This window comes from Wasmannia auropunctata, unplaced genomic scaffold, assembly GCF_000956235.1.
Source record: "Wasmannia auropunctata unplaced genomic scaffold, wasmannia.A_1.0 LD335994.1, whole genome shotgun sequence".
Classification (NCBI taxonomy): Eukaryota; Metazoa; Arthropoda; class Insecta; order Hymenoptera; family Formicidae; genus Wasmannia; species Wasmannia auropunctata.
Window position 1 is genome coordinate 174,280 of NW_012026896.1, and position 25,516 is coordinate 199,795.

At 40.1% G+C, this 25,516-nt stretch overlaps 4 protein-coding genes across 7 annotated transcripts in view; 2 read left to right on the plus strand and 2 right to left on the minus strand.

Annotated features, from left to right (window-relative positions):
• LOC105453790 overlaps positions 1-8,427 on the plus strand; it is a 25,498-nt gene extending 17,071 nt beyond the window's left edge. For all 3 annotated transcript variants that reach the window (XM_011695990.1, XM_011695992.1, XM_011695991.1), the window contains 3 exons: positions 3,364-3,540; positions 6,581-6,907; positions 7,067-8,427. In XM_011695990.1, coding sequence (XP_011694292.1) covers positions 3,364-3,540; positions 6,581-6,907; positions 7,067-7,096 — 534 coding nt within the window. In that variant the 3' untranslated portion in view covers positions 7,097-8,427. The remainder of the gene's footprint in view (positions 1-3,363; positions 3,541-6,580; positions 6,908-7,066) is intronic.
• Positions 8,428-9,927: 1,500 nt separating this feature from the next.
• LOC105453791 (F-box-like/WD repeat-containing protein TBL1XR1) lies at positions 9,928-13,512 on the minus strand. Its single transcript, XM_011695993.1, has 6 exons — positions 13,177-13,512; positions 12,565-12,852; positions 11,101-11,450; positions 10,673-11,017; positions 10,214-10,582; positions 9,928-10,124 (listed from the first exon to the last, which is right to left on the minus strand). The coding sequence occupies exons 1-6, from the start codon at positions 13,244-13,246 to the stop codon at positions 9,993-9,995; spliced, it is 1,554 nt and encodes a 517-aa protein (XP_011694295.1). The 5' UTR covers positions 13,247-13,512; the 3' UTR covers positions 9,928-9,992.
• Positions 13,513-15,282: 1,770 nt separating this feature from the next.
• Positions 15,283-19,720, plus strand: LOC105453792 (presenilin-1). 2 transcript variants are annotated; one of them, XM_011695995.1, is made up of 8 exons: positions 15,283-15,393; positions 15,801-16,270; positions 16,417-16,667; positions 16,760-16,969; positions 17,068-17,288; positions 17,363-17,635; positions 17,993-18,225; positions 18,306-19,720. In XM_011695995.1, exons 2-8 carry the CDS (start codon positions 16,136-16,138, stop codon positions 18,459-18,461), a joined length of 1,479 nt encoding a protein of 492 aa, XP_011694297.1. In that variant the 5' UTR covers positions 15,283-15,393; positions 15,801-16,135; the 3' UTR covers positions 18,462-19,720. The 2 variants fall into 2 exon arrangements, with proteins under 2 accessions (XP_011694297.1, XP_011694298.1); XM_011695996.1 differs by having other exon boundaries at positions 15,283-15,389.
• Positions 19,721-20,260: 540 nt separating this feature from the next.
• LOC105453794 (kinesin-like protein KIF16B) overlaps positions 20,261-25,516 on the minus strand; it is a 17,809-nt gene continuing 12,553 nt past the window's right edge. The window contains exons 11-16 of the mRNA XM_011695997.1: positions 25,173-25,292; positions 24,746-24,847; positions 24,515-24,652; positions 22,724-23,731; positions 22,369-22,632; positions 20,261-21,726 (exon numbers count right to left, since the gene is read on the minus strand). Of these exons, the coding sequence (XP_011694299.1) occupies positions 21,481-21,726; positions 22,369-22,632; positions 22,724-23,731; positions 24,515-24,652; positions 24,746-24,847; positions 25,173-25,292 (1,878 nt within the window). The 3' untranslated portion in view covers positions 20,261-21,480. The remainder of the gene's footprint in view (positions 21,727-22,368; positions 22,633-22,723; positions 23,732-24,514; positions 24,653-24,745; positions 24,848-25,172; positions 25,293-25,516) is intronic.

Consider the following 25,516-nt stretch of genomic DNA (forward strand, 5'->3'; position numbering starts at 1 on the left):
GGGGAGGAAGGGGAAGCGTGCCTATAAGTGCTCGAAATATCATGCGCCTGTTTATATTGCCTAAACGACATGTTGCAGGCATTGATTCGCGAGTCCACTCAATCAGTGAACATTTACATAAATAAACGTGCTGATGAGTAGTGCCATGCGGACGATAATTTGATAATGAGGACGATAATTTGATTCACATTCGTGCATCAATTTACCGCGATTAACTGTATTATGCTCGAGCAACAAGCTTCTTGAATTTGCAGCGTCATTTGCATTTTGCATATCGGAAAATGAGCCGGGAAATATCGCGGCTCGTTACGACGCGACGCTTTGCAAAATTGAGTTTCAGCCAACGTCGATTCGAAGTAAAAATCCTACGTTATGCGAATGGAACTCGTTTCGTTACCACGTGCGATGGTCTGATTTGCTAACGCTTCTTCTACTGAAATATCTCAAATCGAATCGTACACGTTTTGTGGAACTTATCAGAATAATTTTGGTGAAATGGAACTGACGACAGTCATTATTTCTTAACAAGTTCACAATTCTTATATTAATTAAATAATGAAAAATAAAAATATATAACCACAAATATGTAACATAATTACATGCGCTCGCGCGTAATTATTAAGTGCATTTATTATTGAGATGTTTCTCAACATTATTATTTGAGTTTATTAAAAGAATCTAAGTGGAAAAATATTCTAATGTTGTAATTAATATTAATATATACGTATATGGCATTTCATATAACTGATAGTCTAATCAATCATCGCTAGTGCATTGATTAAATTATGCTATGCATCACACATTTGCATTATGCATTTCATTATCAATTCTTGAACTAACAAATTATAATCGTTAATTAAATGAATAAAAAACCTGCTCTAATTTGCTTGAAATTTGACTGAAATTGTAACACGAAATATTTCTTCTCAAATTGTATAATTAAATTATTGTCAGTAAAAAATGAACATATATTTCTTAATCAATTGTGGCATTTTGATTTTTGTACCATAAGAATTTTAATTACCTAAATAAAAAAAGATCATTAAACAATAAGAAATAGCGCTTATTACTCAATTTGTTCATTTTTCAGTATATTACAGAATCTCTATAATATAGTCATACTAAAAAAATACTAAATATAGTCATGTTAAGAAACAATTACGTTATTTTTCGGTTTTATAATTTTTCCATTTTCTAAAAAGTGATTATTCTGCCTTTCTTTTAATTTATCCCTTTCTTCACACATTTTAGTAAAGAAGTTCAATATTTCCTTAATACGTAACTATTGAAGAAGTATTTTCCTTTTTGAGAAAAGAATAATCTTCAATTTACTTGAAAGAAAAAAAAAGAAGAAAAAGAAATCGAGGACGATTAAATAACGAGATTTAACGAGATTCGTTGTGCTTGAAAGTCTAGTAGATTGTAGGTCCCGTGTATAGGTCTCTTTTAACGTCCACGTTGTCTACTAATTGTCCAAGTTGCCTAACGAACAGCCACGCGGTGTGTCACGCAGTACTTTGATAACGAGACACCTAATCCCCTTTGACCACTGTACCAATCTCTAGTCTAGACATTAATTAAAAATACGCGTGACGCGAACCTTGGATACTAGAGCGGCACTAGAAAGAAAGGACAGTAATAGAGGGAACGGGACTCGAATCAAGACGTTGAAATCGAGTCGCCCGGTCGACTCGCAGCGTGTAATTGAAAAGCGGGACGCGGCAGCCCTAAATTACGAACGGCAAATTAAGCCCCTTGGTGTTAATGGACTCGGACGATGACGACAACGACGGGCGGTAACGGACTGTGCAACGACACGACGACAACCATGACAACGTCTACGTCTCGCAGAAACGTTTATCATTTTGTACGTGCTGACGTCAGTATGTTTAGAAATAATTAATAATAGGAAAAATTTCATTGTTAAAAATAATAAATTTTAAAAATTATGGTTATTTCGAGAAAACTTAAAAAAAAAAAGATTAATTTACATTGAAAAAATAAACTAACAAAAAAGAGAAATATTAATTCTTTTGTCTAATATTTCAAATTATAATCAAAAGAGGATATACTTAATGTATATTTATTATACATATAATATAAAATAATATATTTATTACACATAATATAAAAAAATATAAAAAATGCTTTTAATATGGAAGTATCAAAATGTCACATTACGGTCAAAAAAATAATTTTCCTCTTTACTTTTTTCAATTTTTTAAATGTTACTTGCCTAATAAAACGATAAAGATTGTAATAATTTAAACTATAAACGCGTTTGATACGACTTGATAATGCTTAATGAGAAATGTTATTGCGTGTGAGAGTTACGACTTGATCAATTGCAAAAGTACTCTCTAAATTTTTTGGAGTGACTTTTCACTCTTTTGGAGTGAATCCCACTCCGAAAGAGTGAAAATACTGCCACTCAAGTGGCCGAGTGGCAATATTTTTAATCTTTTGGAGTGAGATTCACTCCAGAAAATTTAGAGAGTAATTTAACAAAGCGATAGCTTTCTCGAAATGCTCTAACGCGATTCGAGGAATAGAACGAACGACCGGATGTTGGCACAGTAAGCAATTCGTTCACAAAGTAGCTCTTTTCACCCGCTGTCAGGCCTTAACTTCTCATGTATCACCCGATCAATGCGTTCGGTTTGGCGCCGCTCACAGCGTTTATAAGCATTATTTGTCCTTGTTCAACAGTTGATAAAGAACAAGGATGAAGTGATACTGTGAGCACTGTAAAGACCCGTCTACGTAAGTCGCAACACGCAAAACGCGGACGCAAGATGACGTTTCTCTCTCTTTTTTCTTTTTTTTTCTCCGCGTGTGCGTTTGCGTTTTGCGTGTTGCGACTTATGTAGACGGGCCTTAAGCGCCAAAGCGAACACAGCCTATGATGGATGGCAGATGACAAAACAAGGCTTGTTTTCGAATCGGGTAGGCTTTAAAGAACAAGAAAAAAATTGAAAAATTACTTGACACGCAAAGACGCGTAAATTTACCCGTATAATTTTCTGCTTTTCTTCTTAATTTCGTCATTGTATATTTAAAATGAATCAAACTTTGCATTGCATCAAACTTTGTCTTCGATCCAAGTCGTATCTCGACGTAAACACGGCGCAAAAACTTGAGATAAAAGTATCATATGGCGCGAAAAAATATGCAGCCTAAATGTCCGTAAGTCATTATGTAATTTAATTAGACAATCGAATGTCACAAGCTCTTTATGAAAATAAGGAAAAAAGTGATATCTATATACATTTTTTTTTACAACGAAAATCTGATTTTTATTATCCGTAATGAATACTTTGCCGACTTGTTATCACCTGCAAGCATTTCGATGATGTGTTTCAGATGAACGTTATTAATTTACATTCTTCCTGCACGATGATACTACTTGGTATCTTGGCGTCGACGACGATAATCGGACTCACAAGTTCCGCCCCTCTGTCGTCGTACGAAAGAAGGGACGTGTCAGACGATCGTCCCAAAATATTCCTGTTGATCGATCAAAGAATACCAGAATTGGAGGTATGTTTTTTTCTCGAATAAAGTAACACGGCAAATACGTAGAAATAATCGGAAAATAAAGCAATCTAATAAAAACAGCTTCGATTCTATAATTGGAATTATGTCATTTCCATCCTATTTACGTATTTCACGCACAGAAAATTAAAAAGTAACTACAGAGTTGATTGAAATCAAGAGTGCTTTATGTCCACTTATTCATATTCGTTCATCTTTATCTCATTCTATGTAGATAAATTAAGTTTGCGAATAAACGTTGCGAAAATATTTCCTCAAAATTCAGAATCACGGACTATTGACGAATGCTCTCTTATCGCATCTTTTTCTCTTTCTCACATGAATGCAGATCCACGGCATTTAAGGATGCGAGTGGAGGAGAGAAAAAGATACGCCGCGGATAAGGGGAGAGACCATCATCGATAATCGATAGTAATAATTCTAAGCGCGTGAAACGCTGCGCGCGCGGAAATCGCGTTCGTCGCGCAACAGAACAACGTATTCCAAATATACGGATGCCATTGTGTCCGGACAACAAGCACCGAGACACGTGTCTCTCGTCGGATCGCTTAGTTTACGAGCGCTTTTGCATTTTGAATAGTTAAGCGTGTACATTACGGATCGACCGGCGCGGCGCGGGCGTCCCGGCGGGGATGACGCACACTTATACGCGACGCGACGGGGATGCAGCGGGAGATTCGCAGGCGCGGACGGGGGACGCCTCACGGTTTGATATCGGAAAATGATGGAAAATGACGTAAACGTATACGTTATATATACGGCGATGCGTGTGAATCAGAGAGGCGCGCGCGAGTCATGAATGGGGACGGCTCTCTCTGGCTTTTCTATGCACATGGGGAGGTCCCACGTCGCGTTACAGAGCATCTGCGCATCGCTCCTTATTTCCCGTGCTGCTCTGCAACGCTGCCACCGTCTTATCTCCGGAGCGGATAGATTTTGACACGCGAGACCGTAAAGCGTCCTTTTATCCGACCGCGCCTCTTTCCCCTCGAATACAATCTTCGCTCCAATAAAATTCAAAATACCGGACATTATATCGGACAAGTGTAAAATGCAGAAGTACATGTCTCTGGTCAAGAAAATATATAATATTTTATTATAATATGAATAATATTTATTACTTATAATATGTTTTATATTATTGTAATATATAGGCTTCATATTATAAGTAATATTTTTCGTTTGTGTACCAAGAATAAATCTGTCACTTCCTCGAGATCATCTTCAAGAAAGCTATCTGTGGCGCGGAAAAGAGTTATGTACGCACACGATAACGTAATCTCGCAATAACAGAAGAAATTATCGTTGCCGTTAGTCATGGGGAAATCTTTGTACGTTACTCAGCGTGCTGTTTTCGTATATAACACATGAATTTCTTTTCTCATTTATTTTAAAGTCCGATATTTCCAGAGAAAACAATGATTTTTCTCTGACGAGAGACACTCTCGGAACCGCTGTTATTTTTTTTTAATATCGGCAATTTCTAAGAACAACTTTGTGAACAGATATACAGCTCACATATTTTTTTAGCAACTCGGTTCGTTTGCTAATTCGAAATATTTTACACGTCAATTAGAATAATTTACAGCGTGAATTCTAGAATTTTTTACTCGCTCCGAGGCACGCTGCATAAAAGCAGATTACACGACGACCTGGTGGTGGCAGGTGCCTTCATTATTCATGTGAATTCATTATTCGCTCTTCGCCCGGCTCGGTAAATACGTATTTTCCGGTTCGGTGCATAGTTACAGTATAAGGTGAGAGCTCTTGCGAACTCTCGCTCGAGGGATTGTACTTTCGGCTGTCGTTGTGCAGCGCACGAATTCGCAATTGTTGTAACGATTGTACAAGTTCATCTATGAATGTTGCGCGACAGGGAAAGGGAAGAGAGAGGGAGAGCGAGAGACCAATTCGGAAGGAATCGTTTTGCGAGAATGCGCAATAGAATAAACGACCGTAAAGAGTCCCCATATATGAGCTGAGTAGACATAAAGCACGACGTAAAAGCGCGGTAAAGTAAAAGTATCTATACATCGTATCTCGGGGAGACGTCATACGGTAAACTGTAGCTACGCAGAAGCGCATAAATTTCACGAATTGCACTTAATACCTGCGTATTCACGAAGGCGTTATCTCGCTCGAGATCCATTCTTTGTTTCATATCATTACAGAACTTTAGTTATCAGATTAATTATCAAGGTAGTTAATGTCAGATGTTAACAATAAATACTTTAATGCTTTCAGACATAATGCACATTGTGCACATAATGTACATTTCTTCGAAAGTTATTTAAATTTAATTTTAATCATATATACATATATTTGTATAATTGAATATACGTATATATGTATAAAATCTTTAATTTTTCATCATAAATGTTATCATCTGGTAAGTTACATCTTTAAAAACAAAATTTATATAAAATTCAACAGAAAACCCTCTCAGGTTTGATAAGTTTAATCCATAAAATATCCGGTTTTGCAATAAATTTTGTTAGTAAAACTTTAAGCAACATACGGTTGATAAGATTAGAATGCACAAGCTTGTCAGCGCTGTTAGCCAACTACAGTAATGTAATGGAACAGCTGATAGTGTTTTGTCGTGCATAGTAATATTCACGCAATAGGATGGGCTGTTCGTAAAAATCTTACTGCTGTAATCTAATCGCATTATTTAAAACGGGACAAGTTCTCGGATATATATATATATATATATATATATATATATATATATTATTTATGATTTTAAAGCTCTTCCTTTTCAAAGTATGCTTATACCGAATATATTTTTTATTCAAGCTATACGCGTTCAAAGAATTGCTAGAACGGAATCTGTGGTGAGACTATCCTAGGTTCATAACGCATAAAATAAGAAAATCCATTTTCTCATGCAATAATTATAACATTTTGATCGTCATTTTGATAATGAAAAGATCGATAATCTATTTACGATTCTATCGTTCATGCTCTTCTTTCCCTCAGTATTGTAAGAATTAATGCGACAATGTTCGTGTTCTCTGAATAGGACGAGATGCTGAATTCGGAGAACGATCTCGGGCCAGACGTGATGCGCACCAAGAGAATCGGATCTCTGTCGATCGTAAACAATTTGGACGTGCTCAGGCAGAGAGTCCTGCTCGAGTTGGCTCGCCGAAAGGCATTGCAAGACCAACGGCAGGTCGACGAGAATCGTCGCTTCCTCGAGAGCATCGGTAAGAGGTCGGTATCGAACGCCGGCAGAATCGCGAGATCCGGCATGAAGAGTAACCGCGGACGGTCCGCAGCATCCGATAGAAACGAGTGGACCGAAGAGAACAACCGCTTGTTCCGCGAGTCGCAAGACGATCGGACGGTGAGACAATTTTCTCAGATTTTTCCTTATCTTGTCTTATAAAACAATAGTTACATAATTTACTATTGATTCACTTCTCGTCGTCAATCAGAATTTAGAAAATATATAAGTAAGATTTTAAATTGCATTTTAATAATAATAATAATGTTGATCTTTCAGGTACAGGCTAATGAGCTTCGTGTGCTGTAATCGCGCCTCTCGGCATGCGAAGAAGAACTACAGATCCGATATATCTTAGCTTTACTATATGCGACTTTTAATCATCCATTAAGTTATTTTTGTCTGCTTGTCTTCTTTCCGCTACTTGCCTATCCTCGTTTAGCAGATAGTCCGAGTCCCGCCAGCCGTGGCTGGCGGTATGTATGTCCAAAAATTGCTGAATTTTACAATCGCCAACAAACAACGCGGGGGGAGGGGGGTGGGGCTGCTAACGCGACTAACCCTCTCTAATGGATTCAATCGAGAAACCGAAACGTTTCGTTCCACACAGTATTCGTCCCTCCCCTCTCCAATTCGCCGTTAATTTTAGCGTTTATTTATTGAGTTAGGTTGTAAATGAATTCGATGTAAAAACAGCCGTGCGTCACGGAAGCTGGCAGGCAATGGGAATCGCGATCGCGCATCGTTCGGGGGATGCGACCGATTCGACTGGCGCGCGTAACGTTCCAAAGAGACGTACAAAGATCTGAGCTTTACGTATATAAAGCTTTACTTCCGTCTTCCTCCGCGTCCGAAATCCCCTTCGCGGAGAAAGGCGTAACGAGGCAGTATTATAACATTGTGATCTCTCGTTTAAGCTGTGTCTTCTGTTCTTCGGCAGAGAATACCTGACGCCCGATCCTTTAGCGTGTGTTACTAATTATTATAATTCTCGAGTCCACCACCGCGCTTTACCGATATATACTACCTACCGAATATATACATTCGTAGCGGACGATATAATGAGTATACACGGAGTCGATTGAACTTACGCAGTTTCACTTTCGCCAACTATTAAATGTACAAATACCTCGTTGTATCGATAGTTTATCGCCTCTCCGCACCGTACAAACGTCCGGCGCCGATCGTCGGACGGGAGGCGCTCATATGTGTGTACCTGCTGTCTACAATTCTGAGGGAAATTCTATTTTCTGCGTATAGCGTACACTAAAGAGAGACTAATTCCACAGATTCGCAAATGTAAGGGAATCGAAAAAAAAAACTTGTAAAAGGATCCGGAGATCAGATATACTGTTAATGTTAAGAAAGACTATTATAATACACGATAAGATTTTCATTGATAAAAGTACAAGATTGTATCCCAAATGGTTATAATTTAGAAATAGTTTTAATGTTGATATGACTTTCGTTTCGTGCCATTCCCGCAGTTATGTATTTATTCCTGTGCCATTACGAAAGTACAAAAAAAAACAGGCGATTATCAATTGTGTAAAAATAAAATGTCTAACGCAATGCATGAGATTGAAAGTTTCGCGGATAAATAAAACGTGTATATGCATTATTAAAATAATTATTTAATATCCATGTGATTTAATGTCCACCGTACCACAAGAATATTTCCACGTATAATTGCCTCGGCGTTTTTATCAAACGCAATTTCAGAAAATCTAGGAAATTGGAGAATGTAGTTACTAAATCTTTCAACGATTTCTACCCTACATATAAGTATTTTAATATATTCACTCATCGTTTTTCAATAACAGATTACATATTCATAAATATATGAAACTTTAGAGTTCTGAAGAGTAAAAGATCTTCTAAAGAAAGTACGTGTGAATGCACACATCATTTTTCTCAAAATCCTTTTTAATGACTTTAAGCTTTATATAATATAATTAATCATTAAAAAAAGAAAAATAAATATATATTAAAATACATGTAATTGCATAGATTTTGTGGTCACAGAGATAATTATTTATCTGAAAAATGTATAATCAAAACAAATTAAAATTATATAAAAATATAATTTTCAGCGTATAAATCGCTTGCTATCATTTCGTTATCACGATATTGAGTCACTGGTAAACTAATAAAACCCTTTAGTTACATGATACATAACTAGAATGATAACAAATCTCGTTTAAAGTCAAAGCCAACAATAGGCATCTTTTCCTATGTTTCTATGCATTATCAAAAATATGATAATGTTATGGTGAATAAAAAATTGTCATTTTTTTCTCAATCATGTAATCACCATTTTTCTCTAAAAAAGTTCATTTTTCTTTTATTCATAGTCAATGTTTACATATTATTTAATACTATCACAGTTACAACTCTAATTGTATGTGATTATAATTACAACTGGAGCATAAATAGTATACTCCAGCCATTTTTTTAATGAATATAGATAGCAATCCGTTTCTTTGTAAAAAGTTTGTCGAGTTTGTCAAGTATACTGTACAGTGTTTTGTGTCACGGCTAAAAATATTATTAATGTACACTTCTTTTTATGCATCGTAAAGAAATATTAAGGGAATAGCATACAAAAAAAATTTTTTTTAACCGAGAAAGTACGCGCTTTATTAAATAATTTTATTTAATCATCACCTATAATGTCCTTTAATTATATAAGAATTTTTTGTAATGTAGTTTTTTATGTATAAGTAACGTAATTAATAACGTAATTCATAAATATATTTAAAGGAAAACTCAACTAACTTAAATGCTTATGATTAAAAATTATTGATTATTTTAAGAAAGCTTGTTTATAGAACTCTGTTTAAATACATTATATTAATTAAGATCTAAATTATTAGTTTATAGTTTACGAGAATTTTTATGTGATAAAAAAACTATTTAGAATAAAAATTCCAATCTCATCTTAATATTTCAATGGAAAAGCATAAAAATTAAAAGAAATCTGGAATAAGTTTAAATACGTTTTTCAAAGAAATCATTTTGCAAATAAAATTCCGCATTCGTGCAAGTCACGTGTAAAAAGCACTCTCCGTTCCCAATTGCGCCCGATATAATAAGAAAATGAAAAAGATATGATAAAAGGAAGGAATAGTATACCTCGATTAAAGCAGAGTTGTAACAAAACTTGTTGAAACAGGAATAGGACTTTCTAGGACGTAATTTATAATTATAGTTTACGAAGATCAAGAACGAATACGCTGCCGTCGGATGCCGACGCACCGACTTTGTCACCGCGGCTATTCCAGCAGACCTCAAAGATACCGCCTGTACCTTTGTAACTGTGCACCAGCTGGCCGCTCTGTTCGAATGCAGAAGAAAGCAAAATCAATTTAATTCTCTTATTTTAGAAAACAATGAAACTATGAAGAGAGAAACTGCAATACTCACTTGCGTAGACCATATGTGAACGCACTTGTCGAAACTACCGCTAGCAAGGAATTTCCCGTCCGGACTGAACGCTACACTATAAACTGGCTCGGTGTGTTTGGTAAGCGTGTGTATGCAAACACCTCTTTCCACGTCCCACAGTCTAACGGTGGAGTCGAACGATGCGCTAGCTAACGTTAGATTCATATTCGGATTGTGCGTCCCCGGGCCGGTCGGTGACCACTTGATCGTGTAGATTTCTTTACTGTGCGCCTGCAGATCGTGCACCCACGTGTCCTGCTTCATAGACCATATTTTCAGGCTCATATCGTCCGAACAGCTGGCCAACAGGTTTCCTTGCGGGTCCCATTTAATTGCATTGACTTCGTTCTGCAAAACACAATGAGTTAAAAGAGGAAAATGAAGGGAAACGCTTGATTTTAAGCTGTGGGCGATTTTTCTAATCGCATATATACGCACTGTGTGTCCCTGGAAGCTCTTGATGGGCTTGTCCACGTTGAGTTTGCACACATGTATACATTGATCTGTGGAACAGCTCGCGAACGATGTGTTCGTCTGCCAGTCGACGTCCAGGGCGGGCGCGCAGTGAAAACTGAACTGTTGTGTACACTGTCCACTCTCGGCGTCCCAAATTATCGTTGTCTTGTCGACGCCGGCGCTCAGAATGTAATTACCGCGTTTGTTCCATTTTAAGGCGAAGATCGGGCCTTTGTGTTGGCCCAATGTCGATGCCAATCGCCCGTCCGTAGTCCAGATTCGCGCGTATCCGTCATAACTTCCCGTCGCGAGTAACGTGCCATCACACTGTAAAAGTTTGAAATGCGTATTTACGTCAGCGCGATCATTCAATCGTTAATCATTAAATCATTAAAGTATTCGGTTTGTACCTTCCAATCTAACGAGGTAACGTCTTTATTGCTAGGCACTTCGGTGCCGCCCTTCTGAATACAGTGGCGTAGGACCAGCTGGTTGGGCGCCTGCGAGTTGTCCGACATATCCCAAATGCGAGCAGTGCTGTCGCCCGAGCCAGAGGCCAGTAAATCGGTCGTCGGATTCCAGGCGCAGATGAACACCTCCGACTCGTGACCGCGCAACTTGGTGGCTTTGCTGGCAGGTATCTCGACGGTGCTGGCGTTGGCGCCTGCGTTCGCACCTGTTGCCGGCTCGTCCACCTCCATCTCCGTTCCCCGATCTCCACTTCGATCGTTATTGTTTACACCTTCGTTGGACGTGACAACTGCGAGAAGAAAGGAACGTTTATCTAATTAATTTAATAGGAATCTCTTGTGGCCATTTCAGAATAATGGAATCAAAAAATTCCTCTTTCCGATCATTATTCTAAGAATAGAAATAATAATGGAAAGATAATCGCTGTCGAATCACAAATTACTTTAACTTATTATTTATCATCGTCGTTTGACACAGCAATAATTTCTACTTATTAATCTATTTATTTAAAGAATTGTTTGCCACTGGTCAACAGACAGATTGATGATAAGTTATATACTGGTCTCTTCTGGCTGTATCCAGTAATAAAAATATGTAGAGAAGTCATATTTTTATCTGTTACACCTGACAGAAGTGACAAGCTATAGCTCACAAAATATCTGAAATCCATGGCCGTCCTATTTTAATCTACCTGAATTCTATGGAGGTCTGAAAAATATACAACTTCTCCAGACCAGGGTGTATCAGGCTCTCAACGATAGGCATTTATTTTCTATGTAATCTTACAAAAACCACTAGTTTAATCTATCTCTCTTATCTATATTTCTTATCCATATCGCTTAAGCTTACAAAGAAAAGGATCCAAGTATCTTCCTCCAATTTTGATGAACTTTTAACATGTTATTTTTTAGACAAATAAACCAAGAATTAAGCTATTGCATATTTATGCCCATTCGCATTTTTAAGGAGTGAAACATTCTTTAGAAAAAAAATTGGCTTTTTTATTTCAAAGCGAATATCGAAACTATGAGGGATGGAAAAAAAATGTTTCTAATTAAAGTTGAATGGCTTTAAGAGTACTTAATATTTTTAAAAACTTTTAAATTACAAAAGATAACTCTGTTAAAATAAAGAAAATTTTTGCTCTGAAATAAAAAAACCGATTTTTTTCTTGGATTGTTCACCCCTTGAGGGTGCGAACGGGCACGAATATGCAGTAATTTAATTCTTGATTTTGTTTACAAAATAACATATTAAAAGCTGATCAAAATTGAAGAGGGACACTTGGATCCCTTTCCTTGTTAGTACCATAATCTTACATGTTTAAAAAAATTTAGAGATAAACAATATTCTACTTTAACTTATATAAGTGTATATATATATATACAGCAAAAGTAGATTACCTTCTTCGCCATTGGTATCCTGACCATCCGCCTTCACCTGCTGCTTCTGCTGATTGATCTGATTCTGCCGCGTCGCAACGATATCTGGCATAACGGCGTCGATGAGCGACAAAGATTCCACCATTCGGTGCTCGGTGCCATCCTCGCCGATCATTATCTCCGCCTCTGTGTACTGTAGCCCCTTCTGAATGATGGACAGGAGTGCTGCCGGTGGCACGAGGGCTCCATTGATGTTGCTCTGCGATATGTGGGACTCTATTCCGAACGTGTACGCGGAGTGTTGGAAACCTGCGGGAGACACGAGGATTCAGAGTGAGCAGTGAACGCCAGAACGCGTTCAGAGATAAAAAAAAATTAAGCTCAGACGCGCGGGGGCGAGTCAAAGATGACAAGTTGCGTCGATTGAGACAAATTTCACGAATCGTTCGAACGGGCGATTCGACGTCCACACGGCTCCCGGCCGAGTCGTAATCCGCTTTCGAATCGCCGGCCTGCTCGACCGCGATAAGACGCGCGGCCGACGAACGGACGTCGGACGCGGCTGCGGCGCGACGCGACGCGGCGTTCGTCTTGTGAGGTTATGTGAGCGGCGCGCCGCGCGAGGCAACGTACCGGATTCCTGCAGGTATCGGTAGACCAGGAAGTTGACCTCATCGCTAGAGAAGCTCATTGTGTCTGACATTCACGTTCACTAGCACTGCATAATTACGATGGACACCGCGTTGTCGTGGGACCGCCTCCTCGAGTCGGTCGCGACCGCGCGCGACGCCGAACCTGTGCGTGGGAGATGGGCTCGTCCCTCGCTCTCGCCCACTGCCCGCCACCGTTTTGCGTTTCGCCGTGTCGTCGAGGCCGTACCGAACTGTTAAACTGCTGTAAACTCGTCTCTCGCGTGCGTCGGGGTCGGACCGTCGGAGGACTCGGGGGCCCTCGGGGGGGGAGATGACGGGCAACCGGCGATGGTCGACGAGTATCGGCGGCGGTCGGCGACAGTCGGCGATGCTCCTCCGTGTTCGAAACGGCGGCAAACTAATGGACGATTCACACCCCCGCGAGTGCAGTGCCAGAGAGAAGCGATACGCGCGTTACGTGAAAAATCTGCCATGGGACGGCACTCTAAGTGAGGTTCGAATCTTTGCTAAGTGGGGTTTGAGTCTCCGCTAAGTGGGGTTCGAGTCTCCGCTAAGTGGGGTTTCAGCCTGCCCTCTGAGTAAAATATGAATTTAGCAAAGACTCAAACCCCACTTAGCGGAGACTCAAACCCCACTTATCGTTAGTGGTAGTATGTACGATCGCGTGAAAGTCACCTAATAAAATGTCGCACATCTGCCATATTGCACTGAACAGTAACATTTAGCTAAGCGTCGCTATGATCACGCGGATCGCACTTGACGAATCTCTCGCCTTATCTCTCAAAAAACTGTATCCGACATCGAATTTTCCATCGGATCGACGCCGTACGACGTGAAAATGTCAAAATTCACCACCGGATCGCGAATTAACGGAACGCAGTGCGCAGTGATAACCGTATACGTTTTTTCTCGTGTTGAAAATTGAGACAGCTCGACGAAGTCACAGATATTAATTCCGGATTATCAGTACATGCATAAACTACCTGGCGATGATCCTTGCACACGTCTCCTGGCGTTCCTGGTTGTATTTAGAGCAGAATATCCAAAATATCTAGGTTAGAACGGCAACTCCTTGGTCGATGCTCCACGAAGCACAAGAGCTCCGGAATCCGGATCGCCGGTACTCCGACGCATCACACAAAGCTCGTGATCCACACGTATACAAAACACACTACATCACACTGTATTCCATCACTGTATTCCTTCACTGTATTCCTTCACTGCATTCCTTCACTGCATTCCTTCACTGCATTCCATCACTGCATTCCATCTGCACTGTATTCCTTCACTGTATTCCTTCACTGCATTCCTTCACTGCATTCCTTCACTGCATTCCATCACTGCATCCTTCACTGCATTCCTTCACTGCATTCCTTCACTGCATTCCGTCACTGTATTCCTTCACTGTATTCCATTACGTGTATATATCCATCACGTACACACTGTATTCACACGCGAGATACTCTTTTAAACGATACCGATACCGATAGCGATCGGAGATACAGAGATACACTTAGATGCATGCGACCGCCATCGTCCCGGCATGCTTCTAGAATGTTCTAGAACTAACGACACCAACGTTTTGGGCGCGCAAATCGCGCAATTGCGATCTTGAGAAATTTCAAATTGAAGGAACTCAAGGAACCAATCACGTCGCGACGATCGGGCGTCCTCCCATGCACTTGATGTATTCAATATGGCGCACTACATGTGTGTACTTATTACTCTCTGTGGAGGAAAAAAGTATAGAGGAAACAAACGTGACGAATGCAATTATGACACGGAACATAGTCGAAGATTGACCGGAAATATCCGTAATCTGATTTTCGAATGCGCAATTTTTCAAGAATAAATTATATCGGAATTATCCCCAGCAGTCTCCAAAGGTACTAGCACGGACACGCACCACAAATTGTATACCCGCCGTGCGGAATGTTGCTATGTAGTTTACACCCTCTTCTTCAGGGGGCGTTAGTGGACGAGAGCAGTCCTCTCTGCGACTCTGCCTCTGGTTATACAATTTAACCTAACCTAAATAGTTCTTTCCGCTTATCCTCATCGTGTGTTACTCGCATGACCTCTTTAATTTTATTTTACAATGTATATAACAGTAACAATCGTAAAAAGTAACTTGTTCAGATACGCGTAGGTCGTAATTCCATATAAATACGTGGAAGCTAATAAAATTTAATAGTGGGTAAGCAGTAGCGTACGTTTAATTGTGTCGTTAATGTCGTCATTGGATGTTTTCTAATTCGAAGTTGCGAAAAACAAATATATATTGGAAAAAGTCGGTTTTGAATAAAATTGACGAAAAAAAAATTATCAGATTATTCGAGATTAAATTAATGTTCACTCAATTTGTTACAAATTTGATAAGTACGTTTATATTTTTAACTTATATGTATTCGATAAAAACGTTTCAATCAATTAATATCGTTAAACATAACATCAACGACAATATTATGTATAAATAGTTGTAATTGTTTAAGAGGACTCTCTCTGCTTTAGGTCTGTTCGCTTTGCTTGCACTTTTTTTGCACTGAGAACTTCCCAGAGAGTGCAGATGCTCGGATAACCTCCTTTGTATTTTTTTTTTCAAAGATGGCGGTCGCACACCAGTGAATCAGCGAGGGAAGAATGAGAGAGGGACAGGAAGCGAGAGAGAGAGATTGTAAACGGTTGTCAACAAGTAGCAAAGACTTGTACTCGCAGAACGGACGAGTTTAGGATGGTCAGAGAAACGGGAGAGTCGAATCGAACGTAAGCCGCGTCTCTTCTGGCCTCTTCTCTCTATCTTCTTTTATGCAAGCGTGACGCGTGTCCAGGGAATAAACTGCCGAAAGTGTATATTGTCGGAAGTAGCGCGAGGGAGACGCACGAGAGACGTCGAGAGAAACGAGCCCTCCTCCTGCCCGAAACACACAAGACTTTGATGAATGTCTGAGAGTGACTACGATTCAGCGAACGAGTACACAAGCCTGATGGACGGTCACGTCGCGGAGTCTCGCACGGACGACCTGATCCTGGGCAACGAGCGTCGGAAGGGCCGCTCCAGAAGTGCCAACGAAGAGGTAGGTTTTCTCCCAGGAAGGACCCTCGGTCTTTCGTTTAATCAGAGAGAGTTTCAATAATTAATTTCGATTTTTGCTGGCAGAAAGTGAGAGAGAGTGAGAGAGATTTAAGGTGCCCTCATTAAGTGTCCTTTCCTCTGTCACAGGTGGAGAATGGGATTCCCGAGGTGCACATCGAGACGCCAGGCACGGCTGTCGCCCGATCGAACAGACGCGGCACGTCCGGTAGCAGTAATCAAAACAGACTGAGGCACTACAGGGAGGAGGAGGAGGAGGAGGAGCTGAAGTACGGCGCGGCGCATGTGATCAAACTCTTCGTTCCCGTTTCGCTGTGTATGCTGGTCGTGGTGGCCACCATCAGCTCAGTCCATTTCTACACGACCAAGGGAATGTACTTGTGAGTCTCTTGCCCTGGCAACAATCAGTATGTTATCCACATATATATATATTTCGCACGACACGACGATTTGTTGGAACGATTCTTTCCAGAGTATACACTCCGTTTCACGAGGACAGCGCCGACACGAGTACCAAAGTCTGGCAGGCGTTCGCCAACTCGCTGATTCTCATGAGCGTCATTGTGTTTATGACTGTGATACTTATCATCCTTTACAAATACAGATTTTACAAAGTCATACACGGCTGGCTGATTATAAGCTCTCTACTGTTGCTTTCAATGTTCTCCGCTCTGTATTGCGAGTAAGTGTACGAAGAGAGGTGTACGGCGTAAATTTAAAATGCACCGTCCGTTAATCAATCTGAAAGAAGAATTCAATATGGTGTATTTCTACTTGCAGGCAAGTGTTGAAAGCTTATAACATTCCAATGGATTTCTTCACACTGTGTATAGGCTTGTGGAATTTCGGCGTGGTCGGAATGATTTGCATTCACTGGAACGGCCCGTTGCAACTTCAACAGGCATATCTGATCTTCATCTCCGCCCTGATGGCGCTCGTTTTCATCAAGTATCTACCCGAATGGACGGCGTGGGTTGTGCTCGGTGTCATAAGTATTTGGGGTAAGGCGTTTTCGAGACGGGAACTTGTCGCACGTGCCTCGACGATCTCACAGCCTTCTTTACCTGCATTGTAGACTTGATTGCGGTTTTAACACCGAAGGGTCCACTAAGGATACTCGTGGAAACGGCGCAGGAGCGAAACGAATCTATTTTCCCTGCTCTAATATATTCTTCCACCATCTTATACTCGTTTACCGTCACTTACGCCGGGTACGTGCAAGCAGCTACAATGGCGTCCGGAGACACCGCGGAGTCTCCCACGCGCGGTCAGGCGGACAATCAAAATAATCAAGCGTCAGGCGACACGGAAGAGGGAGGTTTCACTCCCGAATGGGTAGAGACGCACGGTACGAATTAATGAAATTTCCAATGGATAAAATATTAACTATTAAATTAATTAATGAAATCGAACTAATTTAAGCTCTACGGATCAATGTATTGAATTATTAATGTATCAAGTTATTTAATTTTTCCAAAACAATTTAAGATTAAATTTTAACAAACGGGTCTTTTAAACAAAAAATAGAAAATGAAATCAAACTAATTTAAGCTCTTCAATCTATTAAATTAAGCTCTTTTTCTAAGGATCAATGTATTGAATTATTAATGTATCAAGTTATTTAATTTTTCCAAAACATCTAAATTTAAGATTAAATCTTAACGGGTCTTTCGAACAAAGAATTAAATTAATCTTGATTATACAGACGAGCGTAGCACGCGGCGCGCCCAAGAGGTACGCGAGAACTCGGTCGCGACTAGGGAAAGCGCGAGACAGCAGGACAGTCGTCCGCAAGGACAAGGAGGCGCCGCGGCCGAGGAGGAACGCGGGGTCAAGCTGGGCCTCGGGGATTTCATCTTTTATAGCGTGCTCGTTGGAAAGGCGTCCAGCTACGGGGACTGGAACACCACGTTGGCTTGCTTCGTCGCTATTCTTATTGTACGTATTTGTTTAAGTAGCGCTTATCGCGCTGGAACATCGATGAAATTTTTTCCTAATCGGCTTGTTTCCTCACACAGGGCCTCTGTCTGACACTGCTGCTGCTGGCCATATTCAAGAAAGCGCTGCCCGCACTACCGATTTCCATCACGTTTGGTTTGACGTTTTATTTTGCCACGAGAGTGATTGTTGCGCCGTTTGCCGACAGTTTAGCGAGCGAGCAAGTGTTTATTTAAAAATTGAGGTATGACAAGCTATTATTTAGTATATTATTTAGTATAATTTATTGCAAAAATCGAATATCGAGGGAAATATCAATGCCCGTTTATTTACGTTTTGTTATCCACCGTACCATCTTTAATTATCGTGTTTCTCGAATTCTGGTCTATTTCTTTTAAAAATATCATTCACGGAAATTCACATTTCTGTGTACTTTTTTTGGGGAGGGAATTTTTTAAACAAATCGAAACGAAAAGTACCTACACTTTTAGATGTTTATCAGATAATCAAGTGTATCAAGTGTGTGGTTATGTGGGTGTATGTATGCGTGCCGTAAAATGCTCAGAAAAGAGAAATAGTAATTTAAATTTCGAATGTAGGACAAAGGAGTAGAATAGAGAACGATAGAGGATGTAATATTACTTAGTATTTTTCTATGCGAAGCGAATTCACGAGAAGCCGCGCCTCGTTGCGAAGATCAGGCGAAATTTACACTTTCATCGCGGCGATTATATGTGATACACAGACGGCAGGAGAAATGCGCTGCATATTATAACAATTTATTGTACTCCATTGTTACACTTATGGAACATATAGGTCTCGTAGGTTCGTGTATAAAAAAAATGGATAACGATGAAATCGTACGAAACGCGAGGTAATGTCCGTTGGAATAAGTAATAACTGCCTCGTTATACGACACATCTTTCGATTAGTAATTCGCAGTATTGCACCTTCGAAAAGCGGTGCCGTCGCTCTAGGAGCGTCGAGTTCGCTGTTTACTAATTATTAATCGTTAGCCAGGATGAATCTGATGAGGTTTTCTCGAGTTCAGGTTTACACACAGCCATGGAATAAATACCTTTTTTTTTTTTAATCGTACTACCGAAAAGCATATTTATCATACTTGTGGCGCTTAGTGTTTTTTTTTATTATATAGATTTTATTTTAACGTGCTAAATATAATAGCGTTTTCTCGAAGCCGAAAGTGTAATTTTTTTTCTCTTCCGTTACATCTCTTGAACATCCGGTGAGAATACAGGCCGAAATGTCCTGGCTATGTAACGAACAAGCAACATTTTATGTTATCTCAAGGTGATTTTGCCCCAATAAGATACTTTTTGATAAACTTTAATACTTCGATCGTATACAGCCCGATCGATCAATCCATAGCAATTGCGACGATATTCTTCGAAAAATCGAAATAGTTATCGCTGATCAACACTTTGGTTTAGTACTAATATTCAAATAAACGCTAATATCTGCATAACAACTTCAACTTTAACAGCGATCTGTTAATTCCTTGCATTACACACATTTATGCTCACACGTACGCGCACGTACACACAGACAGCCAGACAGGCAGAGGGTATTAATAAACACTTTACCGCTACTTCAGATACTTAAAGGCCACAGTATGAAAAAGAGTTCATAGAAATACGTGTCTGGAAGTATATTCTCTCTTACCTTACAATCTCCTCCAATTTATTATTCATTAACCCCTTTAATTCCTTTAACTTCTGAAGCCTAGGGCCTTTCAAGAGAAGCGGAACAAAGCGGAGCCTTGATCTCCTTCAGTTACTTGATTCAGTTTCTTATTTTTATTTTTTATGAAAATAGGATATCAGTTCACACTTTCTCCAACTCTTCCTGAGGAGTAATAATCCTCTAAAGATATCAAAAAAAGATTTTTCTCAGAAATGGTAATTATCACACGAGAAAAATTTTATTTAAAATTTTGAACCTCTCTCTATCGTCAAAAAAAAATCGAAAAACGAGTAATTCAAAAAGATAAAAATACAATTTAAAAAATGTAAAGAATTTTTATTTTGTTCATATCATAAGTTTAGAAAAGAATGTGAAAAAAATATTGATTTTTTAAAAATCTTTACATTTCTGAACACTTGTTTGTATGAATTTCTTTTCTTATTTGGATCTCTAGAACACGTACCTGAAGTAGTGGTAAAAGTTTTTATTAACACAGCCAGAGATAGATTCCCGGGAACGGAAGTACCTTAACAAAGATATGATATCTTTTCTCGCTTGCTACGTAACACACATTGCTACGTTTTTACAAGCCGATAATTATTATACGCTAATGGGAAGTTGTTTCAATTCGCTAGTCGATTCGCTACGTGGGATCGCGCATACAAAACACTGTTCGACGCACAAAATAAATACTCTTCAGGCTATCGAGTAAACTATGCGAAGTTATGGTCACACCGGCTTCCTGACGCGAATTCGCTCTCTCGCCGCTTCGTAATTTACAATAATACGTACGTTTGTCCTAGTGAAACGTAACCGGAATGATATCGACTACCATGATTTGACTATATCGAAGGAAGGTACACTTCGTGAATTCTACTGGGAGATTCTTTTTCTATTGGAAAGACATTAGGAAAATATCTGTAAAAGGAGAAAATAAATCGCTATGACGCGATATGTTTCGCCTCGCCAATCCGCGCGATCTTCTCTCTCTCTCTCTCTCTCTCATAAAGAATATATCCACGCTTTCTCACTTTAATGTCTCCACGCAAATTTATCGGCGCGCACGAGACAGTATCAGTGAAGAGCGCGCTCTCATCTTCTACAAACCAGTCTTACGATCGCTAAACTTCTGGAAGCATATATTTTTTTGTAACGAGCTACAAAGCAGAACGAATCACTTAACATCTTGCAATTCGATTGATTGATATAAATGTTCATAATATAAAGCATTCGTAGCACTTTTTATTAAAAGTATCAATAAAAGTTACGGAATATTTTTTAGTCTCATCTTTATATGATTCTTCGTGGAATTGATATGTGTGGATATAATTCAAGGAATGCGTTGCGACAAATGTTACGGGACTCATTCTGCATGAACGCCGTTGCCACCCAATTTACTCAATCTCTTTCGCTACAGCTACTGCATTTTTATAAATAGGAAAAAAAAAAGAAAATGACAAAAATACGATGAATTGTAAACATCTGTAATGTTCACTTCTCTCACTCGTTTCTCCGGCATTCGAAAAGGTTGAGGATCGCATGAATAGTACCTTAGCTAGTTCCGTATTTGCCGCTCTCGAACATACCGCGCCTGAAAAACGGACTGAATTCCAGTAGGGATTGCTTATTTATGTTGCTAAGATTGCCGTTGTATTTGTATAGTGGTGTGCAGTGCGGCAGTTCCGAGCAAACTTGAATTAATCGGCGAAGATATTCCTCGAGGCGTTTCCGACGTTGCCTCGCCACGACTTCGTACTTCGGAAAGACCTGGCGTGGGGGGAAGCGTATCGCCGCGACCTGTGATCAAAGAGTGATCCGTAAAATCGATAATTGTATCGCTAATGCGTGTTTACGTTTATGAAAGTGGTCTGAGGTCGCGTGCACATTTTGTTTCGAAATAATTAGACTTTTCTATGTACATAGTTTAAAGTCCACTTTAGACCGTCTATAATTCGTGTCAGAATTCAGAATAAAATTATGCAATATTTATGTACATATGTGTGCATTCTGATTTGTATTTATACATTATGTATACATGTGTGTGACCCAATCTTTCAATGCTCTTCCGTATTTTACACGGCACATAAAATTACATATAAAAACAATTTCGTAACAAATTTGAATTAATTAAAAAGCGAGCTTAATGATTTAGCGAGGTACTTTTTGACAAGATTTCTTTTTCTGCAATGATAAAATTTTTTATTTTAGAATTAAAAATAATTTCTTCAAATTTTAAATTATATTCGAACTTGAGGGTCTCTCATGTAACTTTTTCCTTAGGGCGGAAACGTGAAAATTCTTACCGTTGAAGCTAATTTAATTACCATTGAGAAATTTCTCACTTTTCGATACCCTGACATTTTATATAATTGATTCGAATTCTTATACATTTATGTCACTTTCATAATTACTGCATAGCGTAGTTAAACAATAACGTACCTTGCTACCGTACTTCTGTCGCATCGATATATACAATTCCCGGAATCTCCTGTATCTACGTAGCAGCGTCCAGCTGTCGTCCTGCGCCACAACTCGCACCTCGTACTCGTAATGGCTGGACGCGCCGGCTCCCCGTATCACGTACGACGGCACGCTGACGATCATGTTGATCACGCAGTCGTTGTCGTTCGCTATTAACGACGGCAGGGACCTCGTGATCGTCAAGGAGTACGGACTGCTCAAGCGATCGCCGCGATTCTGACTCTGTGCAAAAAACGTGTCTGTGTTTTGAAGTGTCGTCTCTCGGGATCGATTCGTCTGAGACGTGAGAAAAGAGACGCGCCCGATGACTTACCGTCAAGTAAACTGTCGAGTAACCCCGACCGGAGGATCTTTTAGACGCTAACGATTCCGACAGAGTCTCTTGATCGTTAGTATTAGGCCTGTTGTTCCTGAAAAGTTGAGATCTGGTTTGCGCTACCGTCAACAGAATGGCGGAGCTGTTATTCGTAGGCTCTACGACACTACAGTAAGCATTTGGTTCGTTCTGCATATAGTCCTCGATTCCGTCGCCGACGAGTCTGTCGCTGTCGCCGTCGCACTCGAGCCGCCTCGTGAAATTCTTCCGCTCGTCCTCCAGCAGAGACACTTCCAACTCGATCTGCTGTCTCTGCAGATCCTGCAGTATCATTATCTGCTGATTGAGATCCTCCTTCGACGGGGTGCCGGCGTCCAGGCATCTCATCACCATCATCCGCTGACGCGCGATTCTCTGGTTCAGCCGCTTCATCGCCGGATTCTGCTGTATCGGCGACTCCACCGTGTCCTCCGGGAGCATGTTCTCCGCGATGGCGGACACCGCGGGCGGTTGCACCTTCCCCTCCTCGTCGAAGCTCAGCTCCATGGAAGCGGCTCCGTTCGCGTTCGTCGAGTTCTTAGTGTCCACCTCGGACGAGCTTCCGTCATCGTGGTCACGTCGATTCTCGATCGCGGATCGATTCCTCATCAGATCGCTTATACACATCGTGTCGGCGTCCTCGAAGGCTATGCGAAGCTCCGGCGAATCGGCCGCCGCCGTGTGAAACGTCTCCGCGGTGTCGGAGCTCGGTATACTCTGCGGCAGCAAATTCAAGTCCGCGGCGACTCGGTGTTTCCTGCTGTTCGCATCCTGGAACGACCTGGAGTCGCAGCTGAAGGCCGCGTCGTCGCAGTCGTTCGACGAACAACCGTCGTCCAGAAACGCGGGCGTGGCGCGCTTCAGGTCCAACGACAGGCTCTGCTTGCGCCGTTCGATCTCTTCGAGCTGCTCCTGAGTCCGCTTGGCCAGCAGCAGCTTCTTCTCCGTCACTCCGTCGTCCCCCAGCTAGAAATCATTAAGGGGTTACGTCACTCCTGAAGCTTCAAAATGGTACTTTAAGTTAATTTTTCTGTGGATAAATGGATAACTTTATTTAAAAGCTGTTTAGAAAACATTGTACATATATAAGGAACTAAAAAAAAATTTTTTTTAAACATTTTTTTTTATGTACAAAGTGGCGGCGCACTGGCCTACTTACGAAATCTCTTTTTCTGTTTTTTTTTTTCCAAATCGGTGTACAGGATTCCAGGCACACGGTTTGAATAAAACACAAAGAATTTTCATTATCTACATATTAAAGACTAGAATAGAAGTACGTAGGGGTTTTTTAAAATATTGATTTTTCTCGAAATGACAGCTATTTTTAAGAAAAGTTCGTATTTTTGTCAATACAACATCTTTCATAAAATAGCTGCCATTTTGAGAAAAATCAATATTTTGAAAAATCCCTACTTCTCTAGTTTTTAATATGTAAATAATGAAAATTCTTTGTGTTTCGTTCAAGGTCAAATCGTGTGCCCGGAATCTTGTACACCGATAGAAAAAAAAGAATTCTGCAAGTGTGTAGGCCAGTGCGCCGTCATTTTGGACATGAGAAAAATAAAAAAATATTTTTTTGGTTTCTTATATATGTACAATAATGTCCTCTAAGCAAATTTTAAGTAAAGCTATCCATTTACCCACAAAAAATCCTAAACTTAAGATATCATTTTAAAACCTCAGGGGTGGCCTGTGACGCCCCTTAACGTAAAAAATCGTTTTGTGAAACGTATTTTCACGCGTACGTACCTCCGCCCTGAATATCTGCTTCTGCCTCTTCGCGATCTCCGTCAGCTCCTCCTCCATCTTATCCACCTTACTCTGATGTTCGTTCAGAGATTTGACCTTGTTCTGCAGCTCGTTCTCCAAAGCGGCTAGCTCTTTCTTCTGTTTAAGATCACAATTTTTTTTTATTATTTATTTATTTTTTTAGAAGAAAGCGATCAGAACGGGATCGAAGGGACGCTCGAATTTACTCACGTGATGATTCACCAGTTGCCTGACGCTGTCAATACACTTTTCGTCGTTGAGACTGGACCAGGATTCGGGCAGGCTGTCGTCACTGCCGACACCGTTATCCGTCTGAAATGCACATTCCGCTTCACTCACTCTCTACAAAGTTACACTGAAATTACTATAAAGTAACACGTCCGATCTAGCCATCGGGATCAACTTCGCAACTTCCGTCATTTTTTATTTTTGTAATAAAGATTTACTGCTGAGAGAGAGAGAGAGAGAGAGAGAGAGAGAGAGAGAGAGAGAGAGAGAGAGAGATAGAGAGACGTTTAACTGTCTGCGTTATCAGAAAAGAAAGTTTCACGAATATAGTGCGAGTATACGTCGCGTCGTTTTGCAATATGCGTGCGTATTACAGACACGAAGATTCCTCGCGTTAATAAATCCTTACCTTTTCCTGACGCTGGCAGGTTTGCGCACGCTCCTGACTGTTGACGAGCTCTTGCAATTGTCGATGCTTGGACTGCAATAATGTGCGCAGATAGGCGACTTCCCTACATATACTTTCTACCTGGTACCACACACATACACACCGATGCGTTAACAAAAGAGATAAATCAACAAAAAGATGATTCAAAATTAAAAATATTAACAATTCGCCGTGATACATATTGCTGCATATATGAACGAAAGACTAAATGAATATTCATAATTTCGAAATATATCAATAACGAACGCCTGAAGATAAACAAGAAGGAAATAAATTGTGCTTTTTCTATTAGGATGTACAAAAAT